The following is a 15,986-nucleotide window of genomic DNA, read 5'->3' on the forward strand; positions in this document are numbered from 1 at the left end:
TGTAAATTAGCAACTTTGCCCCTTAAACTTTGACAACTATCAAATCCTACCTCCTCAAAATAAAAATAAGAAATGTTCAACATTTTTTTTAGTAAATCTCAAAAAATTAATGTAGATCTTAAGAAAAAATTATTTTAAATGATTAAGAAAATTAAAAAATAAATTAAAATTTTAAAGCTAATTAAGCGACTTAAAAAATTGTTTATTTTTTTATTAAAAAATTCATTTAGATATTTAAAAAAATATTAAAATTTAACTTTTACAAAAACTAAATTTTACGGGAATAAACTTGAGTATATTTTATTTTTCTCAAAAAATGTAAATTTGTTTAAGTAAACATAATATTTTTTTTTTATTTTATTTATAACTTTTTTCTTAAAATAATTATATATTTTTATTGAATTTTTAATTATTTTTCTTTGTTTGTTAAGATATGAGTTTATAAATATAAATAAGTTTGATTTTTTCTTTAAAAAAATCTTAATTTATTTAAATTATTTAATAAATTCTCAATAATTTTAGCTTAATTTTTTTAAGATATGTGTTTATAAATAAAATAATGTTTAAAATTATTTTTTAGGATTAATTTAAATTTTTTAAAGTAAAATAAATATTTTTAATTAATTTAATATTTTTGTGAAGTTTTTTTAATAATTTTTATTATTTTTTTTAAAATTAATAGAATATTATAATTGCTTAAAAATATAATATTATAATTTTTAAAATTATTTTTTAATAAAATGGGGCAAAATTTCATATTAGTCAAAGTTTAAGGAGTAAAAATGTTAATTCTTAACGGTAAAGATAACACAACCTAACAGAAGTGGCATAATTATGTAACTGTTATATTTTAAAGAGAACTTTTAACAAACCGTATATTTTAGAGGACAAAATTAAATAGTGTCGAAAGTTGAAGGGGTAAACATGCTAATTGTTCAAAAAAAAATGTATATATATTAAAGCATAAGAAAAGCTCTATTTAGGTATAGAGAACTTGAATAGAAAATTAAATAAAAATAATGGATTTACTAATACTTAAAACAAAGGATACTATTTTCTCAAAAAAAAAAAAAACAAACAAACTCTTTTGACCTAGGGACGAGGGACGATTGTCATTTTTCTTTTATTTTTTTCTTCCAAGTTAATTCAAGTGCTATTTAATTCAATGAAGTGGTTTTTAAATAAGTGGATTACTTTTAACCCGAAACAAAATAAGTATTAGTTGTGTTAATTGCACATCAACAAAACTTTTACAAAGCAAACCTACATGAGTTCTAAAACCATCAGCATGTGTAAAGACAATAGCTACAGAAATTTACACTAGAATCCTGATAAATAATACAATCGAAACTCATATCAAACTATGTTCCACAATGAAGATCAACACTTAATTTTTAAGTTATCGGTGGATTTGTTAACGCCTAAACCATCTTTTTCCTCCTGAGCATTGCAAGATGAAAACTGAAAGTTTGATGAAAAAAATGAATTCCTTTTCTTGAAAAATATCATAGATTACAGTAGGCTTTATAGAATACAATATACAAAAGACAGCTAATGAAAACTATTTACAGCCACTAAAAAAGATATTCTAACAAAATCAGGAAAGGATGTTTTGTAGAAAATCTCCTATAGGAACTAGGGAAAATTCTAAAAATCACTAATATTTCGACAAAAACTGATGAAGAAAATGGTAAAACTCCTCTCTTTCCATCAGTCTGGCCTATGTGTGTGTGTACTAGTACTCCTACTTGCTCTATTATGCATATCTGATTATGATACTCCTATTTTTTACAATCTTTATTTGAGGTAGTGTGTACGAAACTAAAGATTAGAGAAGAAATCAAGCATTTCATAATCGCATATATCATGTACCTGACAGTCTGACAGATGATCAATCGGAATGTCATTTTAGACAATCAAGAATCTGCATGTCACCAATTGTTTCTGTCAAGTCACGGTAAATTCATAGCAATGTTGATTTATGACAGCAAAAGTTCAAATTTCTGTGTCTAATTTAGGAGTGTTCATGGAATACTCCATTTAATTTAATTTGCACGAATAAAATGAAAACATGTATTTAGTAGCAGTTCATAATTCGTATAAAATCTTTCATTACGTCAAATTTTTTAATTAAGACCTCAGCTTGTTATGGGATTTACATTTCAGGTATTTATCGTATGTATCTATATACATACAAAGTATATATATATATATATAGAGAGAGAGAGAGAGAGAGGATGATGAGTAAACACAGATCTCTTCAATGACCTTGTAGGGAGAAACTTCTTTAATAGGATACAGCGAACCCAAAGGGAAAAAAAGTGGGATATAGAACATGAGGGACAGGTCTTCAAAAGGGTAAACATGAACTCTTTAATAGCAGGAGAAATATTAGAGTAAGATAATGTAAGGTCTTCAATGGCAGACGAGAGGAAAGAAATAGAAAGTGAAAGACAGAAGCATGAGGAGTTTAGGAAGTTTGCAAAGGCAAATATATTATTGAATCAGAATTATGAATAACTATGGTTAAAAGATTTTTAGCTAGGAGACTTCTTAAGTTTACCTTCCTTTTGTACCTCAAACATTAAAGTTTAAACGAACAAATTGGCAGAGAAAGGGGCAAAATTGGAATCACACTCATATGACAGAAGAGGTAGAAGGGAATAAAAGCACTATATGCATATTAAAAGCAAGGTATCAATTTCCAGCATATTGAAAGTGAAGCAGCAAAAGTTAACTCACCAGAATAGATAGCTTATGATCCATCCCACAATTGGAATTTGACACAAGAACACCTTCACAGATGGCCAAAAACCACTACAGCCATAGATTAGACAAACTTCAGTAAGGAATAGGATCATTACAAAATTATTCAACTTTAAGTTAAAGATTAAGCGCAGAAACTGACCCAAAGAGAACAAAACAACCATATATTTCACATATTATACCAACTATGGGTCATCGAACGAAAATAAAAAATAGCCCGAGAAGAAAAGATATAGAACCCTGAAGAAGCAAATAGAAACCAATGTAAGATTAATCTTTATTGCAAATACATATATTTTCAAAGCATACGTATAATTATAGTAATTCAAATTGGCAGCTATTTCACACAGTATCCTATCAAGTTATACTGATATCCAAAAGTAATCCAAAGTTATATTTAGAACACGAGACAAAATGATATTCAAAGGTAACAAGTCGACTGCACCTTCCAACATAAAGATAAAAAGTACAGGATTTCGATGAAAATAGTAGTCACCGTGGACTCCATTCCATCCAGCACGTAAAATGCAGAAGGTGAGGATCACATTAAGACCTCTTTACATAATATAATAAAAACGTATTATAATTACTCATTACACTGAGTAGCACAGTAAGGAGTTCATACCAAGTGTTGTTTTTTATACCTTGTAATTTGCTGGGTTGGTAAAAAGCCTCCATGTAGCGCCCCAACCAAGTAAAAGGGCTACTCCAGTCAACCAAAAGATCTGAAACCAGTATTAAAAGTAATGGATTATGAATCATTTCCAAAAAGATAAATAATACCATATATTGAGCTAAAGAAAAGCCATACATTTCCCAAGGCAAGCAAACCTCTATCAAAGAATAGTATTACACCAAGTAAGGAGAAAAATATGCCAAATCCAATAAGGCCCAAGCCAACCTCTGCAATTATTTTGTAAGTCAATTATAAGCCAAATATATAAATATAAATATATATAAATATATTTATAAAAGAAAGGAAAAAAGAAAACCTAATCAAGATGCAACAAAGTTGACAGAGAATGAAAATTTCCATGAATTTTGCAAAAAGAAATGACAAATTTGCTTTAAAGTGATCCCCGGATATATTTTTCAGAAAAGAAAGAAGGATCAACCCTCCTCCCGGTGCATTATAGGTTGGTGATATTATTCAATTTTCTCTGTTATCTGGCATTGGTCGTGTAATACTTCCTGCTGCAAGCTAAATATTTGTCATTTTGCTCACAATTGTTTTCTACATGTATCAGAACTGGTGCAGGGATGAGTATGAACTCTTTATAGATTGACATAAAATTGTAAGTGCTCTGCCAAATTTTCAGGAATGATTTTATTGTAAATTCTCCTCTTTTTCCAACTGCTCCAGATGTCATTATTGTTCATGACAGTATTTTTTAAATTATAATGAAGGAATGGCAAACAATTGTCATTCTCATTCAGTGAAGACTATAATATTCAAAGCAAAATTTATTTGACCAGTTGTAAGAAACCATCAATGGTGATCTCTATTCTCAACACCATGGTTTGATTACCATGACAAGCTCCTCCCCCCTTGATAAATGTCTGTGATCTAAAGCTCCCAAATAAATAACTGCATCAGGTCTCCTTAATTTATAAAGGGGGATTATTAATCTTCAATATGAATCAACAGAGAAACCAATTCATCAGTTACAGTATCCCGTTCTGAAACCAATAGCTTCAACACACTATTTATCTCTTCGCATTGTGGATGAGACCGGTCACCGGAAACAAATGCAGAAATCTGATCTTTAATTTTTACCCAAGACCATCCTGGCTCTTTAACCACACCCTTTGATTTCAAACTCATTCTTATTGCTGCTGCTTCCCTCCATTTCCCTTTGGCAGCATATATATTTGCCAAGGTGATGTGAGTTGCTGCACAATTTGGATTTAGTTTGAGAATCTCCTCTGCAGCACGTTTTCCACAGTCCAGATCACCATGAACCCTGCAAGCTCTGAGCAGAGTTGACCATACAACATCATCCAGCTGAAACGGCATACATCTTATCATTCTCTCTGAATCGCTTAATCGTCCAGCTCGACAAAGGAGATCAATGACACAACCATAGTGCTCTTTGGAGGGAGTGATATGGTATTCATTACGCATTGATTCAAAGTAGCGGAAACCCAGATCAACAAATCCAGCATGGCTACAAGCAGCAAGAATACCAACAAAGGTCACAGAGTCAGGTCTCAAACCCACCATTTGTATCTTGTCAAACAAATGAATGGCTTCTTGGCTGTATCCATGTTCTGCATATCCATTAATCATGGCTGTCCATGACACTATATCATCTTGTCCCATCACATCAAATAATTCTGAAGCTTCTTTTACACTACCACATTTACAATACATATTGATTAAAGAACTTTGTATTATTGGTTTATGCTCTAACCCAACAGACACGACATGAGCATGCAGTTGCTTCCCTTGGTCGAGCATTGCCATGCTTCCACAAACACTTAACAAGCTAGCAAAGGCAAATTCATTAGGCTTCGGTCCATCCTTTCTCATCCATGACAAATACTCAAAAGCTTCTTCTCCATAACCTCCTTGACAATACCCAGCAATTATTGTGCTCCAAGAAATTACATCTTTTCGGCTCATTCCTTCAAACATTATTGAAGCTGAAGTCAAACGCCCACATTTCAAGTACATTGTGACAATAGAGTTTGTTACTGACAAATAATCCACCAACCCTAAACATATTACATGAGAATGTAACTGTTCACCATAGTCAACTCTGGCTAGATTGGCACACCCAGAGATGATGGCAGCAAAAGTATACTCATTAGGACTCACACTAGAGTCCTTCATCCTTCTGAAGGCTTCAATTGCATTCTTCTCTTGACCCATCTGAACATATGTGGTGATAATTGTTGTCCAAGAAACCACATCACGTGTCTTCATTGTTGCAAACAAATGCAAGCCATAGTCTAATTTACCACATTTATTGTACATAGTAGAAAGAGAGTTGGCTACAAAGGAGCTTTCATTCAACCCTTTCTTCAATGCTTGTGTGTGAATTGCCTTCCCATGATTTAGTGAACTCGAATCAGCACAAGCCTTTAATGCAATAGCATATGCATAAGCATCACATTCCACCTTTGACCTCCACATTTCAGAGAAGTAAATAAGACCCTCTGCATGATAACCAGCATGAACGAGCCCAGTTATAATGGCAGTCCATGATACTATGTTTCTAACTGGCATTTGTTCAAAGACTCTACAACCTTTATCAATCTTGCCAATTTTGGTGTACATGTCAAGAAGGCTACTACCAACAAAAACTGAGTTGATCAAACCTGATTTTATTGAGCACCCATGTAATAGTTCACCATAACAAATGTTCATACTGAGCCCACAAGCCTTTAGAGCAAGACTAAGCACAAAAGGGTCAAGTTGCAGTTCAGACTTCACAAACATAGTTGAAAATAAACTCAATGCCTCAGGTGCTTGAAAGGTATTCACATAGCCAGAAATCATATTGGCCCATGAAATCTCATCTCTTTGGGGCATTTTATTGAACAGTAACCTGGCATCATTTAGGAAGCCTGTTTTCACTAGTTGCTTCAAGTGAGAGTTTAGCTCAACAGTACTAACATGATTCACAAAATGGGTTTCTGGGGCTAACTGGTCTTGCCTCACCTGTAAGCATTTGCCTGTGGAAATAACAGCCGGCTCTACGAAAATTCTTCTGGCAAAGCATCTCATTGATGAAACCATATTGCAGTTGTAGTCTTACCATGCAAGGCAGTTCTTGTGAAAACTTCAAACAGGCCCCAAAGAAATATTTCGTTGAGCATATTTCATTATGATACCATGTTTAAATTATCACTTTTACTTTCAGGGGTGCCTATAAATCCCATATGCACGATTCTATTTGACAACCATGATTTGTAGGCCAACATTAACATTTGATTGCAAGTCAACCATCAAATATGTTTCTATTAGTGATTTCAAAACCTGGGTCCCTACTATAAGTTGGAGCCTTAAAATAATTTCAGCCATGAACTCTGTAACTAAGGATATAGGTCAAACCATTAAGGAACGAAGTTTTGATTGACAAACAACTCAAAATTAAGGGTTGCAAAGCGGGATCGTTTTTTATTTTATTTTCCTACAAAGGAAGCAAAAAAGGAGATCTAAAAGCTGCAAAACAGGTGCAAAACAGGATACTTATTAAAATTATATACTTACTCTTTTGCTCATTTAGCTCATACGCCATTGTTTTTACCCCACGGTGATGGTGATAACAAACACAATCTGCAATAGAAAGAAAAACGCAGAACTAAGAATCTAGCATCAGTATTAACTAAAACCAACATTAAAACTGAAAGTTTATGGACGAGACCAATATGCAATAATTGAAGCACGGAATTAGTATAAACACCACTTAAACACACAGATGAAAGATGTAATGGCATAAATGATAAAACCAATGCAGTATTTTAGCAGCGGGGTCTATATGAAAACCACTAATTCCTCCAATTTAGTCATCACCAAAAGCTAGAACCCCACCTAAACAGAGTATTACAGCGTATCAAAGAAAACTACCAAAGTCATTTTTCCTGTTGGAACCCTATCTAAATCTTCTGTGCAATTTAAGAACCTTTTTTAAGAAGAAAAAAGAAAAATTATGTATTTCCAATACCCAAAAAACATCTCAAAAAGAAACACAAAACAACTAGGGCAAGAATACTTACCCTGAAGTAGCAGATATAAACAAAATGTATTGATTTAGAAGATAAAGCAGCAAACATGTTAAAGGATACGGCTGCACTATTTTATTTATAACACCTAAATTTGGCTAATAATCTGATTAAAATGAGATTTGAAAAGATAGTTTAGGAATATGAATGTCTGCTAGGCATGCATGGCTTATCTTTCCTATTTGTCTGAATTACTGTTGTGCCTGGACATTGGTTTAGAATTGGCGAGACTAGTAACAAACTTAATTAAATTCAATAATTAATCTCTTCAAATAACCAGGCAATCTTGTAAGGTGAAATGATCCATAATCCCGAGTTCCTTTGATTATATATGTTTTGCATTATTGGCCATAAATTCTAAAACAAATCAAAATCACAGCTCAAAACCCAGCATTTGCTTCCCTTCTCTGTTTCCCATTGTGATTACCTACAACCAATTACCTCAATATCTAATAGAAAAGATTTTGACACCCATTTCAAGATCCATATTAATGAAAAATCATGCTTAAAAATGACCAGCTTAGTCTTGTTTCTTTCATTAATTAGTATTCAATTCCGAATCAGAAAAGGAAAAACGCAAATTAAACCTTTAATCACACGCAAACAAAATTAACCAACAACGGAACAAAAGAAGACAAATCCAAATGTAGATTTTGCTATAGAGTTGAAAACACACGAACAAATACGAAAAATACATACACAAACACATGAGACATACATATATCATACAGATGAGAAACACTGACCTCAATAACTATAAGCGCATTAGCAGCCAGAGCAGAGTAGAGCAGAACAATGGCGTAAGTATGTTGCTATAACCGAGTCAAATCCAACTCTTTAGAGTGTTTTTGGTTCTTCGATGCAATTTGAACTCGTGTACTTTTCTTCCATTTCTAGGCCTGACTCTCATTTCTATATTTTCTTAAAGTGAGGGTTATTTATGTAATTTCAGGTTATAAGTAGGTTTTGTTTTCTTGAAGGTTCTTTCGGTCATTCTCTCTTTCTTCTAAAGAGAGAAACATAGGACGAGCTGGTGAGTTATTACTTGTCCTCCAATAAAGCCACAAAACAGTCTCTCCTCTTCACACAAAATATAAGAAACCAAATTATCAAATTCCAAAATCCTTCAGACAATTAAAAAAAAAAAACTGTGGGAACAAATTTAAACAAAAGCCCTAATTCATTTTGCTTTGGAAAGAGGGTTTTCTTGCAGTTTGGGGCATCAGATTGTTTCGCCGTCAGTTTCAGCTATGGTACGTCTTCGGTTCTCCTCTCCTCTTCTCGAAATCTCCATGTTTGTGTGTTTAATATAGGAAAGGTTTTTCTCTATGGTATTTTGTTTCAACTAGTTCTGGTGTTTTTACTTGTGGGGTTTAAATGTTTTACTTATTGGTTATGAATTTTGGAACTTCATGATATAAATTTTGTAGGAAAAAGAAAAGGAAACTTTTTCATTTTGTTTTTGTGTGTTTGTACGTTGGAAAGGGATTAGGAATTAGAGTTGGGTTTGTTGTCTTATTATTTGGAAAATAGAGTTACAACTTTCTAATTTACATTCGGTTGAGCTGAACTGATTGCTTTGTTTAACACAATTTATGAATCGACTTTCGTAGGCTGCAAAGATTCTTGCAAATTTGATCGTGATGGGTTCTGGGATACTAGCTAGGGCTTTTGTTCAAGCCTATCGTCAAGCACTTGCAAGTAAGTTTCTTCATTATTGTAAACACTAGGGCAGTCCTTAGAATTGCATGTTCTGCATAACATTTACAGTAGAATGTAGCTTATGTTTTGTTTATTGAGATTTATTTGTTAACCCGATAAGGGTTTTCTCTTTTCTTATCATATTTCACACATGACTTGTGCATCAAATTTGTAACCTCAGGGCGTTGATAGCTTTTGCTTTGTGATTTACCTTTTGCATGCTAGAGTGGAAGTGATGTAATATGCATAGTTTTTAATTATTCTGTTTGGGATAGTGTTATCGGTAGAGGCTTTTAAGACATGGATCAGTCTCTTTTGTAGACTTTTGTATAAGCAATTGTCCTTATCCAAGAAGTGTAGGGTTAGGGGTAGAGCATAGAATTTTTTCTTAAAGTCTAAATAGAAAAGGTACTAATTTTCATCAGGTTTAGTATCTTCCACAGTATACCTGATATTACACTTGTGTAATCAAAAGCCCGTGTTGGTTCTCGTTTGTGTAAAAAAATTTCACATGAAACATTTTTGCCTACTATAAACTCTTATTTGAAAACTTAATCTTCACTTCTGGCCAATAACTGGAGGCTGTAAAATACAAATGTGATCTTTTGATAATTCCTAAAATAGAGAGCTAAACTAATAAAAGGATACTTAAATAAGAGGAAAATTCTGATACTTCATTAGAGGATGACCGTTGAAAATGTAATCTTCACAATTCTTAAAACACAGCTTAAATATAATATGTTTAATGCATTAAAGCATAATGTTATATTCTTGAAAGGTCTTCTCACTCATCATATACAGCACTATATATGAAGATTCTTCTTCATATTTCAAATGGCTCCAATAAGTCTAAAACAGAATGACAAATCCTGGGAGGCCAGTGCTAATCATTCCTCGATGGCAGTTTCTAGTGAAGCTGCACCAAATAGAGAGGGAACATCAAATGTAATAAGTCAACCCTTTAGCTGCCGTAGACTGCATAAAGAAGTTTCACATAACACATTGATTTATAGCTAAAATGAAATTTAATTGTTTTCTGCTTCCGTTATCTCTAAATTCCATCTCAGCCTATAACCTGATTATAAAAGCAACTTTAGTATGTGCATTTATAGTCCACGGACTTTCAAATGTGCTATGGTGCCCTATCCCAATATTGCTAACATTTGCAGGTTAGAACCTTTCATTGAATTTGTATGTATGCTAAAGTAATCCTTGGTGGCATGCCAATTATATGAAGCCGGTTGCTGTTGTTCTTGGACATTTGTAGTAATTTATTGATTGAACTGTTGTTTTCATGATTAATCTGTATGCATTATTGGCTTAGTTTAGGTTGCATTTTGCTACTGCTCTTATTTCTGATTGATTTGAGTGATACCAAAGAGATTTTGTGAATGAGTTTCTTTGTACAAGTTTTGCCTTTTGGTTCGTCGACTGTTAATAATTTCATCATGCAAGTGTGCTTTTGTTTGCTGTCTTTTAAGACTTTTAGAGCTCATAACTCGTAGCAATCTGTGTTGGTATGTTGCGTTATTACTGCCACAACATGCTAATTCCTATTATTAATATACTTGTTTATGTATGTTCTTTACATTTATTCTATATATGTTTCTAGATGCCTCAAAATCTGGTGTTGCTCAAGAAACATTGCAAAATACCATTCGCAGAGGAAGCAAGGCCATGACAGAGCAAGAAGCTAGGCAGATTCTTGGCGTCACTGAGGAAACTGCTTGGGAGGAAGTTATGAAGGTGAGTACAATTCAATTAGAATATGTCTGCTTTTCTATCGGTTTTTGCTCATGTTTAAAAACCTTTACTTAATTGTGTATCTTTTTTCTACCTATTCAGAAATACGATGCCCTATTTGAGAGGAATGCCACAAATGGAAGTTTTTACATTCAGTCAAAGGTTCATAGGGCTAAGGAATGTTTAGAGGCAACCTATCGAGAAAAAGGCCCGAGTACTCCTAGTTGAGGGTGAAGTGAAACGAAAGCCCTACTTGCAATCTCTGTCCCTTGCCTTGTTCAATTATTTTTATATGGGAATGAATGTCCTGGAGATAGATATTGTAAAACAGTTTTGTTTTCTAATATATGTGGTCATGAGTTGTTCGACAAGACATTTTAGCTGCTGATGCTTATTAGTCCTGTCGTTACAAAGTGATATAAAATATTGACATGTACAGATACCATCCTTCTTGGTTAACTGTCTTTGTTGAAAATGGCATGAATAAAATAATATCACACATTTGATATTTGCAATTATAGTGTCCGTGTGTCTCATTGACTATTTTATACTGTAATATTAGCAACGGAGTGTGTTGGTCATTTTACTTGGAACAAAGAGCCAATAGTTTGAAATAAACAAGACTTGGAGTTTATGCCAGCTTCCCGAACAGCAAACAGGGAATCGGATTACACCAACACCGTGTCTATATTACTCGCGCAGCTGTCTCAATTACACCCTTAACCAAATTGGAATCGGATTTAGAATCGTGGAGTATCCAGTTTAATGATAGACCAACAAAATGGGCTCCTAAACTTATTGATCTTGTTGCTACGGTATGAATCTCCTGTCTCAATTCTGTATGGTCCAAGGAACAAAGGACAACAAACAACTAACTTGAATTGTCCTTACCTCCCCTTCCTGCAACCACAAATGCAATTCAAGTTAAATGTTGTGAGGGAGATGGAGCAATTATCTGAAACTGCAATGACCAAGTAATTATTTTCTGGCCATGTCTAAGCCTTTTGATGGTAGATTACAGTCAAAGAAATGGAACCAAAAGCAGTGTTCTTTGGTTCGGTCTGGAAACCAGTGGTATCACTTTTTCTTCAGTCAGCTGTCCACCGAGCTGATGTGTCTCATCTTCTTTCCTGTTTTCCAGGACACTATCAATCATGATTCTCAATCTGTTAATGAGACTGGGAAGAGGAGGTTTTACTGGTTGAAAGATGTTGTCAAAAATCTCTGTACTTGGCATTGAAAAAGCGTGCGAAATCAAGAAAAATATCTTGCTCTTTCCTATCCAGCCCATCGTAGTTTGTTCTTAAGACATCTTGAATATCCTCAAGAGGAACTTGTTGGAACTTCTCCAATTGCATTTGCCAGTTTTCTTTGGTTGGAGACCGAAGGTAACGAAGGTGAGAGCCCAAAATTTTGATAATCAACGGATTGTGTCCAGCATATCTCACTGCCTTTTTCGACAGCTCTACATAATCATCATCCCTCGGAGAATTCCCTTTGAATGCTGTCAAATTAAAAAGCCTGAGAGCTTCATCCTCATCTAGCTGCTTAACTTCATAAGTTTCATCAGCTTCAATAGTTTTTAGCACATTTTTATCTCTAGTTGTTACTATGATTCGACTCCCAATGTCAAATCGCTCATCCTCACTAAAACGATCACCAATTAAGTACTCGAACTGCTTTGAGTTACTTACATCATCAAGAACAATCAGTACCTTTGTAGAACGAAGTCTGTCTCTAATATAGTCTGGTATAGATGGTGCTCCCAAATCTAAGCTTTCTTCTTCTTTTAATAGTTTTGTAATAAGCTCTTCTCTTAATTTCTCTAATCCATACTTTTCAGATGCTTCCCTAACATTTTTGAGAAAGTAACAACGTTCGAATTGGTGGAAGTAAAGACTGAACACTGCATCAGCAAGAGTTGTTTTTCCTATGCCGCCAATTCCCCAAATGCCAACTACACCAATATTTGACGAGTAATTATGACTCATCAACAACTTGATTTCTTCAATGTGTTTTTCAATTCCAACTAAACTCTTGAAAGTGTTGTTTGAGGATACACGTCCCAGTTTCTTTAAGACATCTTTAACAATTTCGTCTATCAATTTTGGCTCCGGGCTGCACATGAAGTAATGACAGTATCCATAGTTAGTCTTGTCAAGAATGTAGTTAGATTTGCAATGAATAGACATATAAAAGTGTGACTTTTATTTGTGTGTTAGTTTGTACTTTGTATAGGTGATTCTGATCTTAAGGTGCTGCTCACTTCTGATTAAACAAAAACCAGTAGAGATATTTCCGCAAATGTGAGGGATGGCAAGAACATCATACCATTTTAACAATTAAAGTGGTGTAAGGATATGACAATATGTGGTTCTCACTTTTATTTATTTAGTCAGTTAACATATATGAACAGGGGTGAAACACCAATAATTTTGTGCTTCTCACTTAAATATACGTATGCTGTTCTTAACTGTTGATTTAGTTCAGAATAAGTACCACATAAAACTCATTTATACATACATATAAATCAATAATAACATTAATTATTAGTTTCTCTTCACTTATCTGTGTCAAATAATAAGAAATAAGACCTAAAAGTACTTAAACCAGCAGCAGATTATTAAAAATGTATGTGAATAATTCTAAAAGAAAAAGGGTATTTCTTTAAAAAAAGAAAAAAACCTGATGTGTTGGGAATTCCAGCCTTGTAGATTAGCTGCCGTTGTCAGAGCATGTCTCCATTTTGCCACCATATCCAGTTTGTCTGCGAATCGTTGTTCATGGTTCACAAATGCATCTCCATAGCTTCCATCCTGATTTCGAATATGTAATGGATCTACGTCGTAAAAAATAGGCACAACAATCTGATTGATTTCGCTTTGACATTTTAGAATATGCACAAGTTCACTCAGGCACCACGAAGAAGAAGCATAGTTCTCCGAGAAAACGATTAATGAAATCTTAGAGTTTTCGATTGCGTCAAGAAGCGCAGGTGATATTTCATGCCCTCTCTCAAGACTTTTCTCGTCGATGTAAGTCTTGATTTTCTTTCGTTCTAAACCAGTATAAAGATGGCTTGTGAATTTCGTACGGGTATCTTCACCTCTAAAGCTGAGGAATACATCATATTTCTTCGAAAAATTTCCAGAAGAAGAAGCTCCCAACGCCATATGATTCTCGAATCTCTCAAATACCCTTCCTTGATCACTAGTGACCACTATGAAATACAGTATTTCTTCTTCGATTATAAACAAACAAAAAATGATAATGAAACTCTTATCTTCACGCGTTTCCTGGTTTCCTTGTTATTTTGAATGGAATTTCAGCTCTAAAAAACGTGTTCACTTTCTTTATATGCCAAACAGCCAAAGTCAACACTTTTTGGAATCATGCACGATCGATATATGCTTGCTAATATCAATCCAAGTTTGCCCTTATTAATAAATTATAAGTTGTCACTTAGGTCGGTAGTATGATGTGTGTGCCGTTATGCTTAGGTGGGAAGTATATTGAGTCTTTCCCTCTAAAGCAGAGTGTGGAGACCCATGATTTGGGTTTGTTGGAAAATTAATAATAAACCCAAGATCTATTTGTATATAACATAGAACGCAATAATAAGATATAATAATTAGGTATGTGTACCTGATTGATCCATAGCAATTATCTCTGTTTGATCCACAGCAGTTACTCCAATTTGATAGTGCAATCATCAACTAAGTGTTCTAGCAGATCTCTAAATCGAAGCGAGTTTTATTTTTATCGATTATTAAAAGGTATACAATTGTGATGAGAATGATATGTATTTATAGAGTTAGGGAGGGGACTTAACTACAAATACCTAGTTGAAATTTGAGCTGCTCATCAAAACTGATCAGTAGAAACATTGGCTTGTAACACGCTGAGACTTTACACACGGATGCTAAGCCCATTAACAATTGATCCTATGACATGGGCTAACACAGCAAAGAACTATCCAATCAACCCAAGTTTTAATAAAACCAATAAAATTTAATGTAAGCCCAAATAAAAGTCTAACATTCTCCCACTTGGGCTACATTGATTTTAATACATATATATTATATATCAAAATAATTTTGTTTGAAAACGACTCATGGGTTGAACAACAAGAAAACATTTGTGGCCACTTTAAAAAATGATAGTTCTCTGATAGCATCTCAACATACTGGTCCAATTTAACCTTTGATAATGAACTATGACAATCATATTGTTTTTAACTCAACAAAAGACATTCATAATCACAAATACCAAAGTATTAAATCGACATGGTCAATAAGTCTAGTAGTGTGGTAAGGAATTATGTTCAACATGTGATCAATATAAAATAACATAATATCCTTATCAGTCCTCAATTTCACTGATACCATGATGCTTAATAAATAAGCCAGTGAAATTAAACATACACCACTTAAAATAAGTAAGTGTCACTAAACTTGCTTAAATAATTAAGCCAACAACATATCATTGTCAATAAGCAAATAAATTTAAAAGACAATGATCACAACAATATGAACCACATGCTTTCAATTCAATCATTCTCGAGAATATAACAAAACATAATTGAAAACATATCCATTCAATAATAAAAAATATTGAAACATAAAATGTAGTTCATAACTTTATTCAGAAAATTATAAATAATAATTTCTAAAAACAAACAGAAAACAAAACTCCCACTAACCCAAAAGATCAAAAGATTCTAAAATGCCCATATTAACAACATGTTTATTAAACAGCACGACACTTAACCCTTTGGTTAGAGGATCAGCTAACATCGACTCGGTCTTGCAATTTTCAATAACAATGTCTCCTTTCTTGACCAAATCTCTGACAGTGAGATACTTTATTTCCATATGTTTAGAAGCACTACTAATCTTGTTATTCTTTGAAAAGAAAACAGCAGCATCATTATCACAATAGATTAGCATAGGTGTGGAAATAGAATCAACTAGTCGTATCTCTAAAAACAAAAATTCTTTAACCATAGAGCTTGCAAAGATGCACCATAACATACGACAAATTCA

At 33.4% G+C, this 15,986-nt stretch overlaps 4 protein-coding genes across 4 annotated transcripts; 1 reads left to right on the forward strand and 3 right to left on the reverse strand.

The window, feature by feature from the left end:
* Window positions 1-1,448: 1,448 nt before the first annotated feature.
* On the reverse strand, window positions 1,449-8,376 carry LOC115713305 (vesicle transport protein GOT1). The gene is given in 8 exon segments (XM_061114163.1): window positions 1,449-1,461; window positions 1,873-1,924; window positions 2,743-2,817; window positions 2,909-3,006; window positions 3,411-3,491; window positions 3,578-3,669; window positions 6,986-7,051; window positions 8,244-8,376. Coding segments are annotated over 6 exon segments (375 nt in total). The 5' UTR covers window positions 7,014-7,051; window positions 8,244-8,376; the 3' UTR covers window positions 1,449-1,461; window positions 1,873-1,923.
* Window positions 4,217-7,051, reverse strand: LOC115713307 (putative pentatricopeptide repeat-containing protein At3g47840). The gene is made up of 2 exons (XM_061114162.1): window positions 6,986-7,051; window positions 4,217-6,905 (listed from the first exon to the last, which is right to left on the reverse strand). Exon 2 carries the CDS (start codon window positions 6,509-6,511, stop codon window positions 4,391-4,393), a length of 2,121 nt encoding a protein of 706 aa, XP_060970145.1. The 5' UTR covers window positions 6,512-6,905; window positions 6,986-7,051; the 3' UTR covers window positions 4,217-4,390.
* Window positions 8,377-8,609: 233 nt separating the features above from the next.
* On the forward strand, window positions 8,610-11,456 carry LOC115713032 (mitochondrial import inner membrane translocase subunit PAM16 like 2). The gene is made up of 4 exons (XM_030641504.2): window positions 8,610-8,750; window positions 9,111-9,198; window positions 10,811-10,944; window positions 11,044-11,456. The coding sequence occupies exons 1-4, from the start codon at window positions 8,748-8,750 to the stop codon at window positions 11,167-11,169; spliced, it is 351 nt and encodes a 116-aa protein (XP_030497364.1). The 5' UTR covers window positions 8,610-8,747; the 3' UTR covers window positions 11,170-11,456.
* LOC115713031 (disease resistance protein RPV1) lies at window positions 11,450-14,487 on the reverse strand. Its single transcript, XM_030641503.2, has 2 exons — window positions 13,627-14,487; window positions 11,450-13,059 (listed from the first exon to the last, which is right to left on the reverse strand). The coding sequence occupies exons 1-2, from the start codon at window positions 14,112-14,114 to the stop codon at window positions 12,156-12,158; spliced, it is 1,392 nt and encodes a 463-aa protein (XP_030497363.2). The 5' UTR covers window positions 14,115-14,487; the 3' UTR covers window positions 11,450-12,155.
* Between the last annotated feature and the right edge of the window lie 1,499 nt (window positions 14,488-15,986).

The sequence above is a fragment of the Cannabis sativa genome, chromosome 4 (genome assembly GCF_029168945.1).
Source record: "Cannabis sativa cultivar Pink pepper isolate KNU-18-1 chromosome 4, ASM2916894v1, whole genome shotgun sequence".
Classification (NCBI taxonomy): domain Eukaryota; kingdom Viridiplantae; phylum Streptophyta; class Magnoliopsida; order Rosales; family Cannabaceae; genus Cannabis; species Cannabis sativa.

Coding starts and splice junctions, on each gene's coding strand:
- LOC115713307 (XM_061114162.1), bottom strand. CDS start 6,511: ATGGTTTCATCAATGAGATGCTTTGCCAGAAGAATTTTCGTAGAGCCG.
- LOC115713032 (XM_030641504.2), top strand. Junction 9,199..10,810: donor CTATCGTCAAGCACTTGCAA/GTAAGTTTCTTC, acceptor ATATGTTTCTAG/ATGCCTCAAAATCTGGTGTT. Junction 10,945..11,043: donor CTTGGGAGGAAGTTATGAAG/GTGAGTACAATT, acceptor CTACCTATTCAG/AAATACGATGCCCTATTTGA.
- LOC115713031 (XM_030641503.2), bottom strand. CDS start 14,114: ATGGCGTTGGGAGCTTCTTCTTCTGGAAATTTTTCGAAGAAATATGAT. Junction 13,060..13,626: donor TGGAATTCCCAACACATCAG/GTTTTTTTCTTT, acceptor CTTCATGTGCAG/CCCGGAGCCAAAATTGATAG.